This window comes from Tauraco erythrolophus, chromosome 17 (genome assembly GCF_009769465.1).
Source record: "Tauraco erythrolophus isolate bTauEry1 chromosome 17, bTauEry1.pri, whole genome shotgun sequence".
Classification (NCBI taxonomy): Eukaryota; Metazoa; Chordata; class Aves; order Musophagiformes; family Musophagidae; genus Tauraco; species Tauraco erythrolophus.
In genome coordinates, this window is record NC_141481.1 from 16,010,249 (window position 1) to 16,021,832 (window position 11,584).

At 41.3% G+C, this 11,584-nt stretch overlaps 1 protein-coding gene across 2 annotated transcripts in view; it reads left to right on the forward strand.

The window, feature by feature from the left end:
- The window catches only part of IFT140 (intraflagellar transport 140), an 80,850-nt gene that overhangs the window by 22,684 nt on the left and 46,582 nt on the right, over window positions 1-11,584 (forward strand). The window contains exons 13-18 of one of the 2 annotated variants that reach the window (XM_086622100.1): window positions 1,509-1,626; window positions 2,099-2,226; window positions 5,063-5,210; window positions 6,784-6,915; window positions 8,043-8,075; window positions 9,205-9,401. In XM_086622100.1, the coding sequence (XP_086478226.1) occupies window positions 1,509-1,626; window positions 2,099-2,226; window positions 5,063-5,210; window positions 6,784-6,915; window positions 8,043-8,075; window positions 9,205-9,401 (756 nt within the window). The remainder of the gene's footprint in view (window positions 1-1,508; window positions 1,627-2,098; window positions 2,227-5,062; window positions 5,211-6,783; window positions 6,916-8,042; window positions 8,076-9,204; window positions 9,402-11,584) is intronic. The other variant, XM_086622101.1, reaches the window with a different exon arrangement.

Consider the following 11,584-nt stretch of genomic DNA (forward strand, 5'->3'; position numbering starts at 1 on the left):
GCCCCAACTCCCTCAGCCGCTCCTCATAAGTTTTATTTTCCAGCCCCTTGACCAGTTTAGTCGCCCTTCTCTGGCCCCGCTCCAGGAGCTCAATATCTCTCTTAAAGCGAGGGGCCCAAAACTGGACACAATATTCCAGGTGCGGCCTCACCAGTGCCGAGTACAGGGGCAGGATCACTTCCCTGCTCCTGCTGGTCACACTATTCTTGATACATGCCAGTATCCCATTGGCCTTTTTGGCCACCTGGGCACACTGCTGGCTCATATCAAGCCGGTAGTCAACCAAGACCCCCAGGTCCTTCTCCGCCAGGCAGCTCTCCAGCCACTCCTCCCCGAGCCTATAGCGATGCTTGGGGTTTTTATACCCCAAGTGAAGGACTCTGCACTTGGCCTTATTAAAGCTCATGCCATTGGCCTCAGCCCAACGATCCAGTCTGTTCAAATCCCTCTGAAGGGCCTCCCTACCCTCGAGCAGATCAACACAGCCTCCCAGCTTGGTGTCGTCCGCAAATTTACTGAGGGTAGTTACTTACTTGGAAACACGTTACCTGTGTTGAGATGGCACAAATTCCACATGGGACACAATTTGAAGGTTATTGGGTTTGGGCAGATGGTAACTAGCACAGATATTGGATTATGATGTTTGATAGTGGAGAGAAAGTAACTGAACTCCTGCATGCTGTGTTAAAGTTTTGCGACTGATAATGACAATACCCCCTCTCAAATGATGACAGTGTAACACTCTTTAATTTCAAAGCAAGCATAGTTGACTTAGAATAAATGAGAAATCTAAACATGTAATCCAAGAATGCTATTTTTACAGAATCGAAGATTTTTTTTCATGGATCATATTATGGGTCTAAATTACTTCTTTCTGCCACATTCTTTTGATTAATGAGATTTGTCCTCTGTTGCTAAATGATTGCTGGATTAGTATCTATACTGCCAGTAAGATTCTTCTGAGATAATAAAAAAAAGTCGTGGGGAAGGGTGGGTGTCAAGTATGTGAACGATACAATCTTCTGGAACTTATGTACAGAGGGAAGGTGACCAGTAAGATGATAGAAATGCCACAGCCCCAGTGACGTCTCTTGACTTCTGCTCCGCAGTGTTTTCCATACAGTGGGGTTTTTTTAATGTGACAGGCTACATTCAACATTCACGGTACTATTCAACTTATGTAGGAAAAACAGACCTCTAAATTCAAAATTCTGGTAGGATATTCTTGCTGTATAGCCCTGTTTTGGGAATCCTGTAGGAGCATTGAAGTTTATTCTTCCCGATTATCGAGGAAAGAGTGTCTTATTAACTTCTTCCTGAAAGAAAGGCACGTTGCAGCAGTTCTCTGGAGAGGAAGCTGGAGTCTGGGACAGTGGGTCGTAAGGTAGAAACAGTTTGTTAAATAGTTTGTTTTTAAAAGTTTTACCCATAATTTGAAAAATGTTTTGGCTGATGCATATGGCCAGTTGCTTGCCACCGTATGATTTAAGTTTTATTTCTTCCCACAGAGAGGCAAAAGTGCACTGCAATAGCAAGAATTTCTCTGAGCTGTTTCCTGGCCTTGGAGGCATTGCGTCTGTCAAGTGCAATGCCAATGGCAATAAAGTCAGCATCCTTGTTAGCAAGGTGAGGCAAAGCTCTTCCCTTACCGCCCTAGGAGACTGTCAGTTAATAGACTGGTGTGCTCTTCAAGAAGATTCTGAAGACACAAGATTCACTTCTCAGAAATAAACCTACATTTTCTATGCAGTGTATTGGGTCTTGAAATGTCATGTCCAAGCATGTAACTGAACACTAAAATTAAGGTATGTTAAGGTTTTGTACGTTTGGTGAGAAGAACAACCCAGAAAGGGAAGCAATATTTTAGTTACAAAAGCTAATTTGTAGCGGTTCAAAGAAATCAAAGGCTACCTTACTAAAATGGAAAAACAGCAAGAAATTCTCTGATATTTCTTCCAAAGAACGTTCCAAAGAACATGTGATTACCAGCAAACAAAACTGAGAGTGTGAATCAGATGAGAAGAACATACCACCTGAAGTTTTACTTTTTTCAACTTTGTCTGCGTGCTTCAGCAACTTTTGTTTCCCCTTCTTGTAGGCAGATGGGAACATTGATTCCAAGATCTGTTTCTATGATGTTGAGATGGACAAAGTTACACTCTTTGATTTCAAGGCTGAACAGGGGAATGGTAGAGAGGAGCTTGCTGCTGGACAAGGCATTGACAAGTAAGAAGCTTTTGTTTCCAGGAGTACTGCTTGTGGATTTAAGATAGGAGTCTGCCCTATGAAGACAAGGCAACACCTTGATACTGGCGTTCCTCTCTCTTTGTGTAGGAACCTGTACAAATTTAATGATTTTATTTCTAAATAATTAATTACAACTAGTGCATTGTATGTCAGCCAGCCTGCAGCCCCGTCCCTTCCAATACGTGACTAGGGAGTGTCAAACGAAGGTGTCAGAAAGCAAGCTCAAAATAAGCATGGGGAGGTGGTTCTCCAGGCAACAGGCAGCTGAGCTGGGGGACTCCTTGCCAAAGGAAGTTACAGGTGCTGAAGGAAGGGTTCATGGAGGTGTTGGACAAACTCGTAGCAGAGAAATGCTGTGGGAGTTGTTAGAAGTGTGGAAGCCATATCTGGCTCAAGAGGTCTCTGAGGGGAGGCTGACTGAGTGTGGAGGGGCTATGCAAAGAGGTGTTCTATGACTAGAGTCAGAATCCTGATCTTAAAATAAAGAAAAATCTTGGAAAGCTACTCTTCCATGAAGAGTTTACAGGGCAGGAACTCAAAAAAAGGCATTCTGAAGCTCCTCCTAGGAAAAAAGTTAATTTTTAAGTTTAATACAGGATGGTTTTGTATGGATAAAACCTCATGAAGTGTCTATTTACAACTGACAGCTTTGTTTGCATTCAAACTGTTCTGTAGCCAAAACATTAGAAATCCTAGTAGCAAGGCAGCAAAAATGCGGCGAACTGGGAATTCTCATATAGTGGCATGTTAGGGTACAAATTCCCATCTGGTTTTACAATAATTTTTCTGACTGTGTTTTTCTTAAGAAAAACCCATTAGAATAGGAGGTGGTTTGCTTTTTTAGCAGCTCTCTGCTATAGATATTACAAGCAAAAAAAGATTTACTCTCCTTTATCACTACGAGGAGAAACCACCCAGCTCACCCAAAAGTCAGGGCGGTGCAAATTCGGGGGCTCCGCCTCGGTCAGTTACGCAGACGGTAACTCGGAGCAGTGAGGACGTTGTTTTCAAGTGTAGTATCTCGGGTGGCCCAACAGAGGCCACCACGAACTAGTGTTACTATTTCCCTGCTATTTAAATGCTGGAAGGTGTCGGCATGAATAATCCATTTATCTGTGTTTCATTTTAAAGTGTCTTGAAATTGCAATGAGTAAACTCACCAGAAACTAATAATAATCTACACTTCTTCCTCTTCTCTCTCTCCTCCTGAGGCAGAATCTAAACACTCCCGTTTTTTTTTACACAAATACTGTTTTTCAGTTTGGGAGTAATTTACTTTGAATTCAGTGGTGTGGATTATCATGTATTTCTGCATCCCGTCGAATTTCTCCCTTAATTTGCCTTCCAGCCCTATTCCAATCCTCCCTCCAAAGTCCACCCTTCAGTGGTGACAGCAAATGAGAAAAATATTTTAATGAAGTCTTTGGTTGCTCTCTTTTTAAAAACTTGACGCCTCTTTATAATCTGTATTTTTTTCGGAAGAATCCTAGGCCATTGCTACTATAGTCTGATTCTGTATGTCTGCAGTTTAACACGCCTGGCACTGAAGTAGTGTTTGATTGCCCAAAGGAGGTGGTGAAATCTCGTGTGTTTAAACTGCTGCCAGAGGGTGGCTTTCCTAAAGCTGCAGGAGTTGTCCTTGTGCTTAACAGTGCCTCGGAATTCTTCATAGCCAGTAGAAGGTTCAAGCACAGTGCTGAGGGAAGGGAATGAACTGTGGCACCTTCCAGTACCTACAGGGGCTACAGGAAAGCTGCAGAGGGACTTTTTACAAGGGTGTGTAGTGACAGGACACGGGGCAATGGATTCAAACTGAAAGAGGGGAGAATTAGATTGGATCTAAGGAAGAAATTCTTCCCTCTGAGGGTGCTGAGGCACTGGCACAGGTTGCCCAGAGAAGCTGTGGCTGCCCCATCCCTGGCAGTGTTCAAGGCCAGGTTGGATGAGGCTTTGGGCAACCTGGTGTAGTGGAGGGTGTCCCTGCCCATGGCAGGGGGGTTGGAACTGGATGGTCTTTGAGGTCCCTTCCAACCCAAACCATTCTGTGATTCTGTGTCTAGACTGAAGTCCCCCAACTGCAGGTCAGGTTCAGCTGCAGCTTTGGAGTTTCCCTCAGCCCTGGGAAGCCCAGCAGTTCAAAGCATTGGTCATGCTGCACGCCCAGGTCTCTCTGCTGAAGAGAGAGATCTATTGCCTGAGAATATAAACTAATTTCTTATTTTTTTTCCCCCATCAGTTTGATCACAATTGTCTAGTCGTGATCTCTTATGACCGCTGCTTGGCTGGATCTGAACGTGAGACACATGTACCAGAAACTCCCTCTTCACTGCTCGTCTAATGCACATCAGTGTCCCAAGCTCTCTTCAGCCTGGCTGGGCATTCCCAGCAGTGCTGTCAGTGGGCACCCTGGGGCAGGTTGTAAAACCCCCCAGAGGACAGAGCTGAGGCAGTCCCCATGTTACAGTAGCCACACGGCTAGCAGTCGCTAAGGTGGATCGTTTGAAGGATGTTCAAGTATTTCTGTAGGACATGTAATTTCAGTGGAGGCAGCTTTTTTCCTACAGAAGTGTGTTGTGTCCTGTAGTCACCATTAATGTATACAAAGCAAACTGGAAGTGGCGTTGCCAGGTGTAAGGTGTTAGGAGGTAGGAAGATGTATATGGTTAATGTTGCAATGCAGAGGAACTGGTTATAGATAACTGATCAGATCTGAAGATTATCCCTTGGTTAGACCTTTATTTACATGCATGCACTGAATGAACTGGAATGATTTTGTCTCCCTTTCTACGTATTTTTTTCTCTTGTCTTTCGGTAGGTCTGTTGTGGAGTATCCAGAGTTGCACAGTCACGTCCCTGCTTGCCATTTCTGGGACCAGAGTGAACCAAGACTCTTTGTATGTGAAGCAATTCCTGAAACAGGCCTACAATCTCCAGACCAAAAGAAAAACCAAACTGAGAGCACAGTATGGTGGTTTTGTTTGTTTGTTTTACCTTGCTTTACGTGGAGCTCTCTCTGTCCAAGTAATAAATCATCGGTCTTTCATTAAGGATGTGGGAGTTGGTAGTACGTGTCATCTTGTACAAAAATGAGTAGTGAAACTGTGTGTTTGGTGTCCGTGGCTGCAGGCAGTCACTGTGCTTTAGCTTTCTGGTTTAGCCCCAGCTTGCATACGGTGACGAAGAAAAAGAAGTGATTTCTTCATCTGTGCTAGAATTTTGAGGATGATCGTAATGCAGGCTTGTGTCTGGACTACAGTTTTCAGGTGACAGTACTGGGGGTGAATTGATAATCTAGAGGTTTGATACTTATTCTCATTAAAAAAAAAAAAATGCAGATTTTATATCTTGAGTCCGCTTTTAGCAGCAAGAATTAATTTGATAGAATAACAGAGACCCTACCGTTAAGGTGAACAGTGAAGTATGCTCTTCCCACCCAGTTCTTGCCATCTTCTGCTTTGCTGGACAGACATCCTACATATTTATAGTGCTTCCCAAATTGTCTTTTATGGTCTTTTTTTATGTTAGGAAAAAAAGATTTGATCAGAAATGATCTAATCAAAGATTTTTTTCATCAGACCAACAATTCTTCCCCACTTCCCCTGCTGATGTCCTTGTTGCAGCCCTTACCATTTTGTCTGTACAGAGCTGCCTGTCCTTCGCAAATATTCCTTTGATTTGAAATGTCTATGTTGAGTTAAAGTTTCCTGATTTGTGCACGATTTTAGTTAAACCTCTTCCAGTTAGAGATAGAAAGCTCTTTATTTCTTTTATTGGTTGAAATGACTTTAGAAAAATCATGGGAAATCAAGGTAGAAAGGAGGAATGGAGTAGGAATGTCTCAAAAGACCTTGCTAGGGTCTTCCAGCAAAGAGAACACTGCAACCTAATATTCCTAATGTAAACAAGTAAAAATGTTTGGCTTCTACATAAAGTTGAAAAATAAAGTTAGAAAGGATGCAGCTTACTTTTTGGCCCTTAGTCAACAGAACTTTTAGCTGTATCCTTTAAGAAATGAGAAGTCTGATTGCCTTTAGTTGGAAAGAAATGCTTCGTTTTGACTTTAGTCAGGTCAAGATTTAAGCTGTTACAGAAACTATTTTTAAATGGCTGGTATATTTCTGTTCCCTGGGAACTCAAAGCATTCAGTGACATGCTGAAATTATAAAATAATGTAGTATTTAAAAAAAAAAAAATTGTTGAAAACAGTTGGGATATTTCTTTGACCTGAGTCAGAGACTTCTAGAGCAGCAGTCTGTGGCCAGGGACTTCCATCTTCACAGCTGGTGAAGTTGGTTCCTGGAAGGCAGAGGTGGAGGTTCCTTTGCAGTAGGAACAGTCTGTCATGCAGAGTGAGTCCTTGGCTGCTTACTACAGGGAGGAAGAGTGCAGCTCTGCCCTCTCCAGCGAGTGTGCGCGTGAATGTATATGTCATTATTTGAAGAGAAGGTTCTGCCAAGTGAATATGGAAAATAAAAACAAAATGAAAGAAGGATATTGCAGCATGAAACTAAAATAACGCTTTGCTTCCTTTTCCAGATGGATGTTTGGATTGTGTCGTTCTTCAGTACTGAAGAGCATGGCCTTTTGCTTCAGGACAGCTTTCCATTGCCTTCGTCCTACCAGGTTCTTCTGGGCATAGAGGTCCCACATTATTACTTTGCAAAAAAGGTGAGGAAATCTTTCACAATTCGTTGTTTCCCAGAAGTTCAGACTTTTCACTGCATAGGGATCAAATTTAACCAAATCGAGTCTGGGGTAAGTAGAGCAACTCCAATGACAGGTAGAAAAGACATAAAGATAATTCTGATGTGGGTGTGCTTGGAAGCACTGTGGAAATTGCACTGAATTGGCTTTTCGTGGGTGTTGTGTTGCAAACTGCATGCCACATACCAGCATAGGAGACACGGTCATTACTGGGAAATCCAACTGAAAAAGGGATGTGAAAAAAATTCTTTGTGCTTTATGTAGTCACATGCCTATTGCCAGCAGGGGAGGCGTGTGTCTCAACTTCACATAGGCCATAAGAGGGGACACTTGCTACTAGCTTCAGCAGAAGGAACCCAGTACCTGCTGGAAGGAAGCTTAATCCCCACAGAGTGCCAAAGAGAGCAAGAATGCTCATCTTGCACCGTCACCAGATGCCTCTGTGCTACCAACACCAGGAGTGCATGCTTTAACGTCTGAAACTTGGATATGGATCCAAAATTGCAGCTGGGGTAAACAATACCGTGCACGCTGGAAGAAATGCAGCCTACAAATTGGTGTGCTGGTTCAGCTCTGAGCTGAGGTGCTTAGTGCCTGGTAAGACGAGGATTTGCACTGCTCCCTTCGGGTAGGGGGAGCTTGAAAGAGTCTGTTTATTCTGCCAGGGCATTGATATTTGTGAAGTCTGCAGGAGCTCAATATTAATGGGACTTCTAATCCTCTAAATCTTCTAAATAAGGCAAACCAGTGTGGTCATGTAAATCGAATTTCGTGTAGTGTTAAACAGGGAAAACGTATCTAGATGTTTTTCTACTTAATATATTTAGATTCAGAGCAGTACTTTGCAATTTACCCCCCCTCCAAAGACCTGACTGTTGTCACTCTTCCTGGGCAGATCCAGCTTTTAGAGTTGCACTTTGTTTTACTTTCCTTTTTCCCTTAATTTGAAAGGTCAAAAGTCATCTGCTGCATTTTCTAACCTTTCTTTCAACACTTCCCCCCATCATGTCTCATGCTATTTTACTTTGTTGTTATGTCTCTCTCTCTTTTTATTTTTTTTTTAACTCTGTATGGATTTTTGCTGCCATTAGTTATTTTTTCGGAGGGGATGTGTCTATAAACCTGTAAGTATCTGCATTATTTTGCTCCTCTTCCTTCATTCTCTGCTTTTCTCTCTTCTGTTTCCGCTTTCTTCCCTCAGTAGGTTGCTGTATCTTAGTCACTGCCTCACTTGTTATATAATAAATCATTTTGGAAACATGATTTAGTATATGAACAGAGTCTGCTTGAAATATGGCAAATTGAGTTGGGGTAACAAGTCTGTTTTGACCAAATTTCATTCCAGGGTTTCTCCTTATTCACGATAATGTCTTTTCTGTCCTGGTTCCAGAAATTACCCAAATTTGTAGTCGAACACATTTGCACTTTCGATTTCTGTGTTTTACTGTATCTATTCTTTCATTGTATAATAATAGTTTTTAATTGGCTTCTGGAAACCTTAATATTTAGTTATCTAACTCTACAGCTGGGGGAGAGTACATGTGAAATCTGGTGTCCTTCATGACTCAGATGATTTTCCACTGTGTTTGGCTTGTGAAATTTGCCGTGTTACCTACTCAACAGATCATTTGATATTGCTGATTGACTTTATTCCTTTTCTGAATAATGCTTAAATTGCTTTGAGCTGCCTTTCAGTGGTGGGTGAAAGTATCTCTGAAGCTCCAGAGGCTTCAAAACTGCCAGTTGCATGGGGAAGGATTTGAATCCGAGCTTTAGTATTCATAAGCTTCACATGAAGGCAAGAATAAAATAATTGGGTTTCTATAGGTAACTTGCAGAACAGCAGATTCCTTTTTGAGCAGAGACTAACCTTAGGCAAAGGTTTATCTGAAATCTCCAGAAATCTGGGGACTTAAAATAATAGTTATTATCATATTCATAATAATAATAATATATTAATGTTAATAATAATGATTATGACCATAATAATAGGAGGCTGCCTCTCCTGTGGTATTTTGCCAATCTCCAGACTATCACTGATGTGCTGTGATGGTTCATTATGACATGCTAATCTCTTCTATGACATTCCATAATTTGGGTAGTTCTGAAACATCACAGCTATTGTCACTACTGATCATGGTCCTGTAGAAATAGAAAACTTGGGGCAGTAGTGGAAATAATTTTATTAATTACATGTACAAAGGAGTAAGTTTCAACCTACGTGATACCTAAGCGATAACGTTCTCATTTTAGCCAGGAGAAGCTGAGAAAGGACAAGCAGAGTCTGACTCAATCAAGATCTCCCAGATGGCTGCGAGAAGACCCATGAGAGATTTTGTTGGATTGGGAGACTGTGATAAGGCTACCCGGGATGCCATGCTGAACTTCAGCTTCCATCTGACTGCTGGAGACATGGACGAGGCCTTCAAATCCATCAAGCTGATAAAAAGGTATCACGGGTGTTTGTATGTATTTCTTTATGGGTACAGTTTATTTTCATTAAACGCGTATATGAAGTTGTGATCCTCCTAAATTCTCCTTACAATTTCCCTCTCTGATTTCATCCTGCCTTTTGTTTTCAACAAGATGAAATATCTTTATCTTACAGACATTTTCATGTCTTCTCTGCTTATTCTGCAAGCTCTGTGGATCGTTTTTCACTAAGCAGGAAAAGATGATTAATAACAAGCAACCATATTCTGTGTCTGAGTGGCAAAAATCTCACGTTATCACTAGAAGAAAATGAACATTCACAACTTTATTTATACATCTAAAATAATCACAGTAATACCAGTATTACAAATTGACCAACGACATAGCTGATTTTTAAATTTAAATGTACATTATTATAATATGGATATTGCAATATTAGAAGAAATAATATAATGTCTTTTAAATATTCCAATATTTTATTTTTAAAAAACCCTGCAATTAATCATAGCATATTATTTCTAGAAAAGATTTTCCAGAAAGTAATGCAGGCAAATGAATACAAATCTTAGTTGGTTTTTACAAACCTACTGCTAGAAGAAACTCGTCGTCAGCTTTATGGTGTTCTACCCTGATAGTCTAGAACAAGGCAGTTGTTCTAGAGCATCAGTCTCTGCAGAGCATTGCTCACTTTGAACATGGTGCAGAGCAGCAGTTGGGGTTGAGTTTCTTATTACATCAGAACTGAGTGCAGAACAGAACTCAAGAGCCAGCTTGATGATCCCATTTTAACAAAATGTGGAAAAGTATGGTGGAAATAATGGTTAAGAAGAAAAGCAGTGTACTCAGCTGGGAGTGACACAACCGTCCTAAAGAGTTTGTAACATTCACAGCTCATGGTCCTTCAAACCTGTCCGTAACTGCTCAGTAGCATCCTTAGACTTTTTAAACATCTGTCACTGCCTCTAGTTCCTGTATCCCAAGGATTTCTGCATAATAGTTTTTGACGTGTTTTTCTTCCTGAAAATTACCTGCACATGACTTTCATGAGGCCACGTGCTTCTCAGGGTCAGGCTTATAAACATTATGCCTAATTCCAAAGGTACTAATTATTTTCATTTCATTACCATCTTAAGTTACCAGGCAGGTCTTTTTTTAAATCTCATGCTTAAGTCCTGTATATATGTCTTATTCTCCAATTTGGGTGCTGGAGTGGCAGTTATATTCTCCAATATTCACTGATTTATGTGCCTCTGAGCATTGCTGGGCAAAGCAGGGTGTCTGAAAATGTCACAGCAAATGTTAAAGCAAGTTGGGAAGAAAAGAAATTTATTTGGGCTGAAATATCTGTTCTTAATAATCGTTTCCAATAATGTAGGTTACTAGTATCTGTGATTTTTAGGGAGTCCAGGTAACCTTCTTCTGTAGATGTATGCCCTCACTGTAACACTGAAGACGCGTTTTTCAGCGACGTGTAGGGCCTGCTCTAGCTGCGTACCCTTTTCATTTCTAATGGCATGTCTGATGCACATAGGAAGAACCCAAACCTTTGTCTCAGGATACAAAAGAAGTGTCTGAAAACAATGCAGCTTCATTCTTCTGCGTTCCCTTACCTCACAATTTGAATGGTTAGAGTTGCTTTTGCTTTGAACTGCCTGAGCTGGCCGTGCTGTGGCTGGGGAGCCGGTGCTGCAGCTGATGAGAAGTTCCTTGAAGAGGAGTGGATGGAAGGACTAGAGTCATGAAACTTAAACAGCTGTTAAAATCATCACTAATTCTATAGTGGATTTTCTGCTTTCTCAGATTGCCTGTTAACTCCAAAGCTATTGGCACTGGTCTCCCACAGCTTTTGACATTATTACTAGGCAGCAGGATAACTTTATGCAGAGAAAATGTGTTTGGTTTTCTCTTTTCTGTATTCTCATTGCATACACTCTGTGTCTGCTACAGCTGACCCTGCTAGCACGTAGCTGCGATGCTCTGTCAGGATTCTGACAATCCAACATTCTGTGCTGTACAGCAGAGGGAGAGGGCAATATAATATAATATATATAAAATTATGTGTTTTATACATATCTATATAGATGGAGCCCATCCAAATAATAATTGAGGGCCTCTGCCCACAAGAGTGAGCTTTGTGATGTCTTTCAACCCTTAGTTTTAAATTATAGCATATATTTCTAGAAGACAACTCCAACACAGA